General features: G+C 42.9%; 1 protein-coding gene across 1 annotated transcript in view; it reads right to left on the reverse strand.

The window, feature by feature from the left end:
- The window catches only part of SYNE2 (spectrin repeat containing, nuclear envelope 2), a 281,350-nt gene that overhangs the window by 27,943 nt on the left and 237,964 nt on the right, over positions 1-15,443 (reverse strand). The window contains 3 exon segments of the mRNA XM_010846800.1: positions 9,250-9,416; positions 10,107-10,265; positions 12,634-12,789. Of these exon segments, the coding sequence (XP_010845102.1) occupies positions 9,250-9,416; positions 10,107-10,265; positions 12,634-12,789 (482 nt within the window).

Here is a 15,443-nt window from a genome sequence, read left to right on the forward strand (position 1 = left end):
ATCCTATCAGTCAGGACTTAACCTGCTTCTATGTCCCAACCTCTGACCAAATGTCCCCAAATGCGAAATATCCCCAAATGCCCAGTGGTATAAATGAATGTTGTTCCTCATACTATCATACTAAGACTTACTCTGAGAACCATCAGATGCACTGCTTAGTCTGTATGGTTCTATTCTGTGGAGACACTAATATAATTATCTAATCATCACCTTTCCCAGGTCAGGAAGTACACGTCATTTGCCAACCCAGGCAACCAACCTCCTAGTTAGGCCTTGTTAATTTTGCTCTTGGAAAATTTTAAATCTCGAGTTAATATTGGGAACAAGGAAATCCATTCAGAGAGCAGACTGTTGGCACAGGGAAGCAAGTACAATTCTGGACTGCATCAACCACCCAGGCAGCTTAAGTAGCTCACCATCTCGGCACTGGCCCATGGTTCACCCCAGATGCGCTTGACTAATACTAATCACACATATATTTCAACAAATCATGTTTCTCTGGAAAAAATAAACACAATTCCCTGAGCTGAATTCCAGTTCTAAGGACTGGAAAACCAAAATATTTAAGTGCAAAGAGGAAGTTTTTCACCTATATGAACTATTAGAAGACCTGAATAAAGTTAACACATTTTTATATAATACCAAACAAAATAAGAAGTTTGCCAAAGAGTATACATTTTAGAAGTTCTTTTGTGGGGCTTGTGGGTAGAAATGCAGAAAATAATCAAGATGAATAAAGTTTTCCATCTAGTGATGGATGGGAATTAATACCTATGAACCCTGTTCTCTCTCAAAAATAAAAATTAAGCCAGGTAACTAAATATCACTTCATGAGTCAGGCATAAGTCTTAATGTGTGAGGGAAGCTTTAAATATCAAATTCATGTATATGGAAGAGTTTACATTGCAGCCCTATTTTCTCCATGCAAAAGGGTCTACAGTTAAATGATTAAGGTCCTGGATCAGCATTAGCTAGAAAAATTCCCATGCCAATGCGGACTGCATAACTTAAAAAGGAAAACTGAGATGGTTGAATATCCGAATTTGTGCTAAAACGGACACTCAGACTCGTGGGCAGCTGTCAGTTGCTAAAAACATTGTATGAATTCTGCATAATTGCATCTTTGTAAACAACTAACCAGCCCTGTAGTAAGATAATCAATTACTCCAAGATCCTGAAGCCCTGATTTGAGGGCAGGGACATCACATTTGAGCTAATCCTCTCTTTGAACCCGAGGACTTCCATTTTCCCCACAGCATAATCACTTCTCTTGCCCAGCTTGTCAAAGGCTGGCTGCAGACACCGCACGGCATGCTGACAGTGGAAAGAACCCATCCCCCGATGGCCGAGCACACACACTCCGCAGCCACCATCTCATCGGTCATTTCTATTGTAACGAACATGGGAGCGCGAGAGAGACACCCAGAGACAGCAGCCGCCCCTCCCAGATGCAGAGCGGATGATCGAAATGGCACTTACTGTTGATGAGAAAAAATCATTCCTTAGGTTGAGCGAAACCTCCAAGTCCCCGGCTGCACCTCCACCTCCCGGGGACGAGGCGGCCCCTCCCCCGCACGGCGGCCTCTCCATTCACTGGTTCTGCATCTTCCCCAGGCCGCCCTCCCGCAGGCTCCCAGGGGCTTGCCTCACCGGCCACCACAGAACAGTGCCCAGAGGCGAGCAAGTGACCTGCGACTCCGCTAACTGCAATTTTTAAATCTTAGTTTTCTCCCTTCCAGTAAACAAACATCTCCAGCCCCTGCCTGTCTCTCACACACACAGTCTTTGTTCTGACGCTACAGGATTGCAATGCCAGGGAAGAAAGTCCCTGTGTTATCTATGGGTTATTTATGAAGTGCTATAAACCCAGGGAAGAAACATTTAATTTGGGGCGCTCGAAAGGAGGATTTCTGTTCTCATCAAATTAAATGTCTCTGTTTCAGGTTTAAAAGCAAGGGTGTAATCTGAAGCCCCCAGGTCCAACGGGAATGGCTTTCTCCTAAAGAAGAAATTGCCCCAGGAGATTTTCTGCCTTGCCTTTTTAGTCCTGTGCATCCTGGCTTAGGAGGAGCAGAGAATGTATTTAGTCCATTTCTTTGCTTTTTTGCAAAAACAAACAAACAACTATCTTGTTGTACAAAAGGAGTTCAAGATTTGCAGAGGAAGAAATTCTGCAGTTTTCTTTGCTAGTTCCCCCGAAGGTTTACCATAATGTGAGGATTTGAAAATTCCTCCACATCCCTATTCATGGTTCTTGATGTGATCCTGAGTGGCTCTGCTTGGTGGAGCACCACTGATTTGTGTCCAAGCCCCTTTTAGGCTCAGTCTCAGCCTTATTTGGAGACTCGATGGTATCAATCATTTTTCATGGATCCCTAAAGCCCAACATTTAGTCATTATTTCATCCCCACTTGAACACAGCAAACACATTCTAAACCAGTGAAATGAGGGGTACAGATTTGGAAATAGTTCCCTCAAATGCAGCGTCTAACTTGTGTCCACATGCCTGGCTGTGCAGGGTGACCTCCACCACTCAGACACCGGACCTATCTGCTGCTGGACACCAGGCTCCTGAGGCTCACGGTCCCTGTGGTGGCTGCTGTCTCCTTGGGGAGGATCCCCGACCCTCAGAAAGGCATTTCTGCTGGCCCTGAGAGCCGCAGCCGCCAGCTCCAGAGGTGGAACGATACGGTTGATGGGAAGGAAAAAGGAGATGGGAGAGGCCGACCTCACATCTGGCTCTCCCTGTGCTAAAAGCCTCTAAGTCTTTCCAGTCCCACTAAATCAGGCAACCTGCTAAGACCAGAGCAAGTCAGCTTTATGACTAGCAGCATTGTTTGGTCTTCCAGAGTAACCTTGAGAAAATACAGATAAAAGGAGAGCAATGAAAAACGTAGCAGTTTAAAAAGGCACACATCTCCTTGGCCATTCTTCAAGGGATGGAAAAACAATCTTAACACGCAGTTGCCATGGTAATAACTGCTGCGCTTAAATGACAACATTTTAATTGCTACTAATATAAAACAGGTGGGCTTTTCACATTGGTAGGAAATTTACGCTTCATTAAAAAGTTTTTTCATGGACTTGATCTTGCTAATAGCAGGAGAGCTATCTAGTCTAATTACAAAGGGACCATAAGGTAGTGTGTCTGAGTGCATCCCTCCTTCATAACACTGGCCTAAGGATGCCAAGTCTATTAAATGATGCTACCATCAACGAGAGATTAGAAGAAAGGTAACAACATTTATGACATTAAAAAAAAAAAAAAGTTCCTGTATTCTTTCTTCCATAATGAACATTTACTAAACAGATAAAAAGAAAATTAAAACCACCAATGATGCCAACACCCAATAGATACCAATGGAAATACTCTGGGGTATGTCTTTCCGCTCAGCTGTCTCATCTCTTTTAGGCATGCAAAGCTTTCACCAGATTATCCTCACAGGCTGCTAGAAAAGTCTTTAAAACTTTAAAGACTAACCCCAAGTCTCCAAAGAGGCTCCACCCAGATGAACAACTAGAGAGTGACTCACTGAGGACACAGGGCCCCTGCTTCAGGAGGCACAGAGAAGGCTCTGATTAATAAGGGGGACGGAGGCTCTGGGAAACAAAAGGAGGTGGATTTTTAAGGAGTTTAGCTACTGGGATTTTGAAATCAAGGGTACCCATAGGTGAGATTATGTGTTGAGCTGAAGCTTTCTTTGGCATCAGTCCTGTTGATGGCCAAGAACCTTATTTTCGGAGTTTTAGTCTGTGCTGCTGAAGCAAGGCAATTCTGCATCCATTGGTCCACCATCCAACATCCTGTGCCTTTACTGTTCTTTTTAATAGGTAACCCAGCTGACCCAAAACACGAATCACACATATTGGTGGTTCTGAAAAACAGCTTCTGTAACTTAGCCATCTCTCCTGCATTCAGGTTTCGCTAGGTCAATTTTTAATGACATTATCTTAGAAAACATGGGCAAGAGGCATAGCCAATGTCTACAATTAAAAAAATTAACTCATTCAATCTGTCACTGAGCATAGTAGGATATAATTAATATGTCATCAAATCAGATTGGGTTCACACCATTCACCAAAAAATACATAGTGCTTCAAATGCCCTTTCTGTGAAAGAAATTAATAACATTTGATAAGAGTTTAGATGTCACAAATATAAGAAGCTACCCAGGGGCCCAAGAGGAATGCTAAAAGCTCCTGCAGCAATTCTGATGGAGAGTCAGTTCTGTGAAGTTTAGTGCCCACACCAGGGGCTTCCCTCATAGTTCAGTCAGTAAAAAATCTGTCTGCAATGCTGGAGACCCAGGTTCGATTCCTGGGTTGGGAAGATTCCCCTGGAAAAGGAAATGGCAACCCACCCCAGTATTCTTGCCTGGAGAATGCCATGGTCAGAGGAGCCTGGCAGGCTACAGTCCATGGGGTCACAAGAGTCGGACACGACTTAGCGACTAAACCACCACCAGGGCCTATGTGACCTTATGTGAGGAAGTTGGCATTAAGACTGACTTAGGCACCCCAGCCCCCCTGATTATGTGGTTATTTCAAAAGATGTATCCTTTAGACTCTCTGCTTTAAGAATTTTACAGAAGCTGAAAAACACTATACATGCAGGGGAAAAACCGTGGTTTGGGTCAAAGCACCTTCCCCCCACCTCCCGGATCATACACTAATACTACACACATGTATATGGACGGAGCCATCACTGTCCTGGTGCTTTTTCATCCAGAATCTAGCCCATGGTTCATCAACAAGGAGATACGCTACAGAGGCCACAAGGTTACCATAAGTGGCAAGTCCACTCTGTGGCGAGTCACCCGGCTGCTCGCTCCATCTGTGATCCCCAGACCTGAACCATTGGCAATACCTTGTCACTTGCTAGAAATACGCATTCTCGGCCCAGAGAATGGGCGCATTCCCCCACCCAGGGAATCAGAAGCTCTGGGGGTGGGGTCCTGCCATCCATGTTCTCAGGAGCCCTCCAAGGATTCTGCTGCATGTTTAAATCTGAGAACCACTGCTCCAGATTGGAGAAGGAAATGGCAACCCACTGCAGTATTCTTGCCAAGAGAATCCCAGGACGGGGGAGCCCAGTGGGCTGCTGTCTATGAGGTCGCACAGAATTGGACACGACTGAAGCGACTTAGCAGCAGCAGCTCCATAGAAAACAGTCAAGTCTATACTGAGTTCCAGGTTTTAGAAAAATTCTGATAAAGCACCTTTAAAGGTCTCAAAGGGCCAAGTGCTCCTCTGATGCACGGTGCAGGGGGATAGAAAGACTGTGGCTCCGTCCTGCCCGAGGTAGAATCGCTTCTGCCCTTGGCTCAGTTCTTATTGACCCTCTCTGAGCTACAGCATCCTTCTCTGAAAGTTGGAGAATACTGACCATGTAGGGTTCTTGCAAGAATGAAATAAAATAATATATATAAGCCTGGCACTGAAAAAAAAACAACAAAACAACCCACACCCTATCCACCCCACAAGAAGCCTACTACCTGAAACGACTCATAAATTTAACGTGCACTGAACTAATCCTTAACTAACTAACTGAACTAAGTCCTTCATGTTTTGTCAGTTCTTTTGAAACTTACCTCTATTTTGTTGAGAATAATCCCAAAACAATAGGCCTTTTTCCAACCCAATTTATTGAGGTCTTGGACTTCTGAACCATCTCCAGCTTTGAAGTTAAAGGCTGCAGTTAGAATTTTAAAGTCATGAAGCTGGATGCCTGTGTATGGTCTCCCTCCAAGTCTTATTTTTAACAAGAGACACTGTCTCCTGCCACAGAAATGAAGCCGTGGAATGCTGTGAGCAGGACAGGAATGATTAAATGATGTCCAGAGCTCTTTGGACAAACGGGGTTATTAATGGACCCTGTAAGATTGCAGGTTCTCCTCCGTGTGGTTTGACTTCTGCAGCCTGTACAGACCCTCGCCTGCTTTCCTGATGGTGATGTGATGAGTGCCAGTGATCAGACAAGGAGCTGATTCTATTAATACATGAGGTCAATTTATGGCAAGTCCAAGCTGGCCGCCTCAACCCACAGATTCACCTGAAGTGTCACTTTAACTAAGTTTCCTAGCCTGTCAGTCATATGTCTCACCCTGGCCTTTGCTTTAAGGTAAAATAAGTTATTCCTTTCTAGTTCCTCAGTTTTGAATGGATTGCAACATGTTCTACTCATTTTGGTATAACAAATCAGAAGGGTCTGGGTTTGCAGGGAGGCAATACGACTGTCTGAGTTGAAATCCTGGTTGCCTCATGTGCTGACTATGCAGTCGTGCCAAGTTACTTAACTTTAGTGCCTCAATTTCCTCATCTGTAAAACAGGATAATGGCATCTACCTTTCAGAATTACAGTGATGATTATGTGAAATCAGACATAAAAGGCACATTGTGAAGAATATAGCCAGCAGCCAATATATTTGCTATTATTTCAACTCCTTATTTTGCTCCTTCTAGAAAGACCACTGAAATTTCACCGGCTGTTTTTCCTTCTTTCGCACCATGCAACTGGCTGAAGACAGGCAGTTAGGAGGGAGGAAAGCAAGCAGTCTGTTTAACTCTGAAGTGATAGAACCAAAGTAAGAATGCATAATCACTCTAGCCCTCAGGAAGCAGAATCTAGATCTTGCTCTTGAATGATCTAAGAACAGGTATGATGTCCTCATACCTTGGATTAGTGCCAGGTGCCCAAGAAGACTTAGGAGATACAGACAGTGATGACAAAGGCACACCAGACACAACTGACCCAACAGAAACGATCACATTCTCATGTCCTGGAACATCCATTCAACAAATTATCTGAAGCACTGTTCTAAGCACTGGAAATAAGACAAAGACACTGGTCTCATGGAAGAAAGACCTCTCACTGTTAGACAAAAGCAAGGGAATCCTGGAACACTCCAAAAACATGCCACTTAAAGTCTTCTTAGGGAAAGACAATGATAGTAACATTGATAATGTTACTATCAATGACAGCGTTGATAACGATAATGATAGCATTCAATAAATGCTCACTCCTATGTGTTGGTCCTGTGACAAATTCAAGACATGTGTTATCATTCATTCACACAGCAGACTTTGATGTAATCAGTGCTGCTGCTGCTAAGTCACTTCAGTCGTGTCTGACTCTGTGGGACCCCACAGATGGCAGCCCACCAGGCTCCCCTGTCCCTGGGATTCTCCAGGCAAGAACACTGGAGTGGGTTGCCATTTCCTGATCCAATGCATGAAAGTGAAAAGTGAAAGTGAAAAGTGAAAGTGAAGTCGCTTAGTCATGTCCGACTCTTAGCGACCCCATGGACTACAGCCTACCAGGCTCCTCCGTCCATGGAATTTTCTAGGCAAGAGTACTGGACTGGGTTGCCATTGCCTTCTCCATAATCAGTGCTGTTAGATCTATTTTGTAGATTGAGAAACTGAGGCCTAGAAAGGTTAAATCACTACTCAAGTTTCCATGGTAGGTAGAAGTCAGATAGTCAGGACTAGCTCAAAATCTGTGCTCTTACTTGAGTTATCACCATGTTATTCTTGAGTTAACATAGATTTCCAACCCCCCCCCCCAAATGGTAGTAAAGAGATATTAAATTTAGTCCAAGTTATGCTGCCAGCCAATCACTCTAGTATTTATCTTCAACAGACCCTCAGCTGCTAAAAAATCATGAAAGACTCAGACTTTATTTAGGAGGCCAAGTCTTCAGTTGAGATTTAAGCTTGTCTAAGACTTAGCTCCAACCTACCTCTCTAAAAGCTTCATCTCCTATTCCTGAGCCAGTGGAGCTTCTTATAATTTCCTGAACAGTTTCTATTCTGCCCTACCCTGTACCTTTCTCTCTCTCTGCCACCAGGAACACTCAAATCCCATCCCCTTAATCAAGACCATCTGGGAACACTGCCCTTCCATCAGGTTCTTCCCAATCCCCACCCCCACTCCGGGAAGATGAGATTTGCGTTCTCAGACCACTTGGCTTTACAGCTGCTGGCATGTCTGCTCCCGTTAACATTAACTGACTCATCTTATTGCACTTCCGGTCTGTAATTCTCACAGCACTTGGCCTGGTGCCTCTGCTGACTGAACCAGGTTCACTTAAGGTTTAGGGTAAACGATGGGGTAAAAGAAAAGGATTATTAAGAGTATTCTGTTTTCCGTACTCCCCAGCATTTCATTTATCTTACAGGATTCTCCTGTACAGTCCATGTTCTACATGTGGTCAAAATATGTGAGCGTTCTGTTATGTAACAGACTTGCTCAGCCAGTGAAAACAAAGCTGCATGAATGGCCCCAAAGCCAGGTGACTGTTCTTTGTGTGCCAGCTTACAACTGAAAAACACTTTGCTTGGGGTCTCTTTTGGACAGAGAAGACAGAAAACATTTAGAAGCTCTGGGCGGTATTGTCGTCATTATTTGTGAGGGGAGATCAGATGGTCAGTCTTGTTTCTGATAAGCACTGGACAGCCTTGATTTACAGTCACAGCCGTGCCTCCGGATTCCACGTCTTAGGACCAGATGCCCACTGGGGACCTAGCACACCCAGCACAAACCTGCAGAGCGGCCCTGCCTTGAATGAGCCCAGCTCCTCTGATGGTGGTGATTAGAGGGAGGGGAACCTCCAGGGACCTCCAGAAGCAGCCCCCAGAAAATCAGGCCAATGCCTTGACCTACCTGCCACACACAAGCAAGAACAGGCAGGCATAACTTCATCTTAAGACTTCACATAAGTCTTAAGGTAGTGTTAGAATTTCTAAATAATACCTCCTCCTCAAGGACCAACTCTCATTTAAACCAAGTCTAAGTCATGTGAAATTTTAAGCTAAAGAAAAAAAAGGTGAGATATACTTGGTTTATCTTCCTTCCTTCCCTGGTGGCTCAGTTGGTAAAGAATCTGCCTGCAATGCGGGAGACCTGGGTTCAGTCCCTAGGTCAGAAGATCCCTTGAAGAAGGGCATAGCAACCCACTCCACTATTCTTGCCTGGGAAATCCCACAGACAAAGGAGCCTGGCAGGCTACTGCCCATTGGATCGCAAAAGAGTCAGACACGACTTCATGACTAAACCACCATGCTACAATATAATCCTCCTATAATATCAAAATAAGAATTTCCATTCATTTTTATCAAGCTCTACCTTTATCTGTAAGTTTAGAAAACTGCTGGGTTACCTTAGAGGAAGATGGGGCTCAGTTTTGAGATCTGTGAGGTAACGACTGTAGCCAGGGAGTAGGAACCCATTTTTAGGCCATTCCTTACCTTGAGCCAATGACGTCAAAAAGATGTTGCCAACGGTCATTGATTTTGTTGAGCTTGTCATCGATCTCAGCTGCTCTTGTCTTGTTGCTGGCCTTGATCAGCCGGTCGCCCATTTGCTTTAATTGTAACTTGTTTTCACTAAACAAATTTATTTCTTCCATGCAGTCCTGGCATAGGCACCAAAACACAAAGCTGGAATCACTACAGAAACTTCATTTCTTTGGCAGATACAAACACACAGTTGTGCCTCCTGAAATTTCTTAAAAAATAAAAACACTTCACTCACCTGTTAATGCAACCCTTCAGTGAGTGGCTAAAAAGTCACCCCCATTCAGTGCATGTGTAATACCTAAGGCAGTAGTTTCTTAATTCAAAAGCCCTGCTTTCTCTCACAGAGTTATTCTAATGCACTTGGGAGCTGAGGACTACAGGGTATAGCTAAATTAGCCTAATATCAGCAAGAGTTTTCCTGAGGTTTAAACGAGTGGCATTTGGGGTGACTGCAATGAGAAGGTTCTCTCTTCCTTTCCTTATGGGAATCAGCGACCACTTCACAATTACGAGCCCCACTGCTGTTGGTCTTTCTCCTTTGGCCAGGGGATCATCTTAACAACATGGTTAGAAAAACCATAATCCACCTGGGATGTAAACTGAGGCTTAAGAAACCCTGAGCCCCTTTTTCTTCCTAACCAAGGAAAGCAACGCCCTAGTACAGAGCACCCTGCCCGCCAAGGACAGCCCACCTTTCCCACCTCTTTGGAAATGTGCCTACGGCATACAGTTCTGAGTCTGGGAGTGAGGAGGGCAGAGAAGACCATGGTGGTCATAACCGCACCCCTCTGGGGACTCCTGCTCACCTTCTGGAGCTTTTCAATCATTTCTTCAATACTAATATCTGCTGTCTGGAGAACTTTGTTTTCCATCTGCACCAGCCATGCACACAACTCTTTGTTTTTTTCGTTGAACACAATCCATGAATTGAGTCTATCTTCTATCTCCTGTTTGCGTATGGCCACCTGGAAATGACAATGCAGTTGGCAGCTGAGTACAGGCAGGAAGGAAGGACTTTCTCTTCCTCCCACCCCCCATCGAAAGGACTATGGATTCCATTCAAGTGATCCCAAGGACTTAAATTATCATGTTTTTGCCTTTTAAAGACCTAGGGTTTGACATCAACAGAAGTTTTACACCTTTGATAAATGCCTTAAAAAGCGACAGTAACAAAAGATTGTACCTGAACTGTAACTGACCAAAAGGATTCAGCTTTATCCAAAACAGTTTTAATATAATGCGGTAATCCATTATTGCTGCTGCTAAGTTGCTTCAGTCGTGTCTGACTCTGTGAGACCCTATGGAGCCTCCAGGCTCCCTCTGTCCATGGGATTCTCCAGGCAAGAATACTGGAGTGGGTTGCCATGCCCTTCAATTTATTATTACCGCATTTTATTAAAAATTAGAAACAGGAAGTTTAGATGAATGTATTTTAACCATCACCTAAATTTCTTCTGTTCTTTATTCTTTAAGTATACATTTATTTACTGCTTGCTACATGTTACTTTTTTGTTTTATGATCCAAATTCTTTCTTTTTAAAAAATGATCAAGTCCTTATCCTTACTTAAGGCCAATGTCCCACCTGTTTAATTTAAAAACTATCATCTCGGTCACAATATAAATCTTATGTATATAGTGCAAATGGACCACAAAAATTAACATCACTTAAATGTTTGAGTGGTATATTTCAAAAACAAAGCAAAATTTTAAAAGTGCATATCATTCATTTAATCCACCTTCCCAATATGCACCCCTGCTCTGGATGGAAACCATGGAAACGGAATCAAATCCTGGTCTGCAGTGAGCAGGCTGACCCCCAAATACCCAATGCTCTGTTCTGCAGAAGCAACCCCTAAGCTGACATCAGCAAAGGATCTTCCGCCTTCCAGGGTTCAAATTTATTACTTAAATAAATGTAAATTTAAAGAATGCAAATCAGCCTCTTTAAATGTACAAAGTATTCCCAGGTCTTAGAAATCTTCAGAATCCTAGAGATAAAAAGGGTAACCTAAAAGTTTTTTTGGTTAACTTTTAACACCCTGCTTTACAAATGGGGAAACCAAAGTTGAACTCCTAGACATTTTTCAACTATACACAAAACAAAAAAAGAACCTCTGCTCTTTTCAGAGTGAAGCAAAAATAGCCAATGCTTCTATATCCACCCAACCAAATGTGTTGAGAGGGCTGAAAAAACTATCACTAAAAACCCGTTTTGTATTTCTGTTTTTCATAGCATCTATTCAACTCAGCTTTTAAAAATCCTGGCATTTTGTATAGCATCATTCTGATTGGATTCCTGATGGTAACAATTAGGAACATCTGGGCCCCAGTCTTCACTTCTTCCTTAGCTTACAGGATACCTTTCACATATTCTCAATTTTCTGTTATATAAAATTTGAATAAAAATTCTTAATGGACTATTCTAAAAGTCCTTTAGTCTTTTAGAAGACTAAAAGTCTAAAAAGACTATTCTAAAATAGTCTAAAAGGACTATTCTAAAATTGTAAAAGGACAGGTATATCATGAATATTAAATACTAAAATAAAGAAGGAAGAACATTTTTATTTTATTAAAATGCACTCAGAAGTGTCTGAATTTTCAACTTTTACGTACATCTCTTAATTCACAAAAATTAGATTAAGGACTTTTCTTAGAATTAAATGTTCTTAAAAAAAAATCTATTTGAACCCTTCAATTCCAACCTGATCCTGTCATCAACTTACACCTTGTAATACCTTAACTACAATTCATTCTTAATGAGTATAAGTGATTCACTGAGATAGTAAGTGTAGCAGCTGACCCTTTCTTTCAGAGTTTTAAAGCCAGCTACCTGAAATAAACACTGGCTTGCATGTGAATGCAGAGTGCTCAGATAAAATGCCCTGGAGCCTGGCACTCAGTGCTACTCCTGCTGTCTGTGGGCCCAGAACAGACACTGCAGAGATACAGCTGTAAGGCCAGCCCAGACCTCTCTGCTGAAGTTCTGATACTCAGACAAGGACTGGTACTTGTCATCTCTACACGACTGAGAGCAGAATGCACACAGCTGCTCAAAACCGCAATCCTCCCCTCCCCCCTGCTCTCAAGGTGATTTTTTTTTTTTTAAAAAAGCTCATTAAGAGTGTGCAAAGTTCCAGCACTGAGTGCTGGAGAAACAAAGGGTCAAATCTGTTAAACCTTGTTGCTGCCTTCTCAAGGAACAGCGCCAGCCCGGGCTCCAACTGAAAAGGGCCTCCCGGTTCAATGAAATTAAGCTCCTTTCTACTTTGTCTGGCCTCGGAGACATTTCAATAAACTTCAGAAGAGCCGTGCCCTGCAGTTAACTGACTTACTCTTAAGCAGAGGTCCTCCCATTGTCTGTGCAAATGCTCTATTTGCTCCTTCAAAACCATCACGTCGTCCACCAGAATGTGCTGGGTTAGGTCGGTCTTCATTGTGTGAAGTTCTTTCAAGTTCTGAGTCCAGTTAGCTAAAGACTTCTCTAGTTCCTGCATTTAAACACAAGAAAGAAAGGGGGGGGAAAAAGAAAGAAAACTCTTCAACTCCAGCTGCTGTTGTTTCCAAACCTGTAGAGGCTAATCCTTTGATTGGACCCTGGGGGAGGGGAGGCCAGGAAAGGGGGTGGGACTTTCTGAATGAGAAACAGCCCAGGGCTGGCCTCTGCAGCTGTGGTTGGCCAATTCCTCAGCACCTATTTTCTCAAAGCAGAACTCTTTTCTACCTTTATTTTCACTTCCTCAGGTATTTCAGACTTTTCTATACTTAACTCTATGTTAAAGTCAAGTAAGTCTTTACCTTTATTTAGGGGAAAGTAAAGTATTTTTGGAGTCTCACAACAATCTCTCTCACCTACATACATGTAATTCTGAAACTGTGTTACAGAATGTTGTATAAAATATGATTTCCCTACTTTTAAAAACACCTTAAGAAATGCATTGTTGCTACGTGGCAATCACATAATGACAGCTTCTGTTAAGCGAATCATTTTGGTTAACTTTCAAAAAGAATAAATATAATTGAAGGGAAAAAAAAAAATTGTTCCCTAATGATTGCCAGAGATGGGTTAGCAGAAAATGTCCTCTGGCTCTGGAAACAATTTTTTCTTTTTAAATGAAATATTGGTCAAATTAAAACATTTTTTGAATTCTAGGACTTAATCTAGATAATTACTTTCACGAGAGAGAAGGTAAAATGAAACAGCTCAAACATTCAAGAGACCTCCAGATTTTTATTGTGCTTCTCGTATTCTGTATTTTGGCACATTTGAAGGGTCTCTATTCATACCTGTCTATTGAAATCTGAAAGAAGAGAGTATTTCATTTACATCAGTAACCTGCCTGAGGGGTGGCAACAGTAAAAATGGGTTAATTCTGATTGATTTTCAGAGTTCTAAAGGCTACACTGGCATGAACTTGCCAACAAGGATTTACGTTGAATAAAATGGTTCAGAGGGTTCTTTTTAAAGGTTGCATGGAGATTTAAGACATAACATCTTTTTCAGAGGAGAAATCATCACTTTAAACTTCTGTTACCTACTTCTCGCTTCACGATTCTAGTAAAGTGGACAAGAGCAGATTCTGCAGTGGAACACTTTTTTACCAGCTTCATCACCTGAAGCAGGCAAGCCACAAGCAGAGGTTTGCCATTCACTGACTCTCAAGACCGGAAGATGGTTGCACTTCAGTGTTTCCTGATCAAAAGTGTGGGCTCAGACGCCTGCCCCGAAGGGAGGCTGGGGTAAGTAATCCACCGCCCGGTTTAAATCAATTTTGGTTTGGATACCCCGTCTTCTCCCACAGTTGAAAGGATAATTAACAGGTGTAGAACTTTTGAATATGGATATTTTGGGATTCTTAATAAATACTGCCACATTGTGTCCTCAAAGGAATGACTATCTTTTTCCACAGACTGTTTGGTATCGAGTTTTATATACTTGGGGGGCAAGTTTAATATGTGTAAGGATTCCGGCTGCTGCTGCTGCTAAGTCGCTTCAGTTGGTCGACTCTGTGTGACCCCATAGACAGCAGCCCACCAGGCTCCCCCGTCCCTGGGATTCTCCAGGCAAGAACACTGGAGTGGGTTGCCATTTCCTTCTCCAATGCATGAAAGTGAAAAGTGAAAGTGAAGTCGCTCAGTCATGTCCAACCTCAGATCAGATCAGTTGCTCAGTCGTGTCCAACTCTTTGTGACCCCATGAATTGCAGCATGCCAGGCCTCCCTGTCCATCACCAACTCCCGGAGTTCACTCAGACTCAAGTCCATTGAGTCAGTGATGCCATCCAGCCATCTCATCCTCTGTCGTCCCCTTCTCTTGCCCCTAATCCCTCCCAGCATCAGAGTCTTTTCCAATGAGTCAACTCTTTGCATGAGGTGGCCAAAGTACTGGAGTTTCAGCTTTAGCATCATTCCTTCCAAAGAAATCCCAGGGCTGATCTCTTGTAGAATAGACCGGTGGATCTCCTTGCAGTCCAAGGGACTCTCAAGAGTCTTCTCCAACACCACAGTTCAAAAGCATCAATTCTTCTGCGCTCAGCCTTCTTCACAGTCCAACTCTCACATCCATACATGACCACTGGAAAAACCATAGCCTCGATTAGACGAACCTTTGTTGGCAAAGTAATGTCTTTGCTTTTGAATATGCTATCTAGGTTGGTCATAACTTTCCTTCCAAGGAGTAAGCGTCTTTTAATTTCATGGCTGCAGTCACCATCTGCAGTGATTTTGAAGCCACAAAAAATAAAGTCTGACACTGTTTCCACTGTTTGCCCATCTATTTTCCATGAAGTGATGGGACCAGATGCCATGATCTTTGTTTTCTGAATGTTGAGCTTTAAGCCAATTTTTTCAGTCTCCACTTTCACTTTCATCAAGAGGCTTTTTAGTTCCTCTTCACTTTCTGCCATAAGGGTGGTGTCATCTGCATATCTGAGGTTATTGATATTTCTCCCGGCAGTCTTGATTCCAGCTTGTGTTTCTTCCAGTCCAGCGTTTCTCATGATGTACTCTGCATATAAGTTAAATAAACAGGGTGACAATATACAGCCTAGACAAACTCCTTTTCCTATTTGGAACCAGTCTGTTGTTCCATGTCCAGTTCTAACTGTTGCTTCCTGACCTGCATACAAATTTCTCAAGAGGCAGG

This window comes from Bison bison, unplaced genomic scaffold (assembly GCF_000754665.1).
Source record: "Bison bison bison isolate TAMUID 2011002044 unplaced genomic scaffold, Bison_UMD1.0 scf7180017864239, whole genome shotgun sequence".
Lineage (NCBI taxonomy): Eukaryota > Metazoa > Chordata > Mammalia > Artiodactyla > Bovidae > Bison > Bison bison.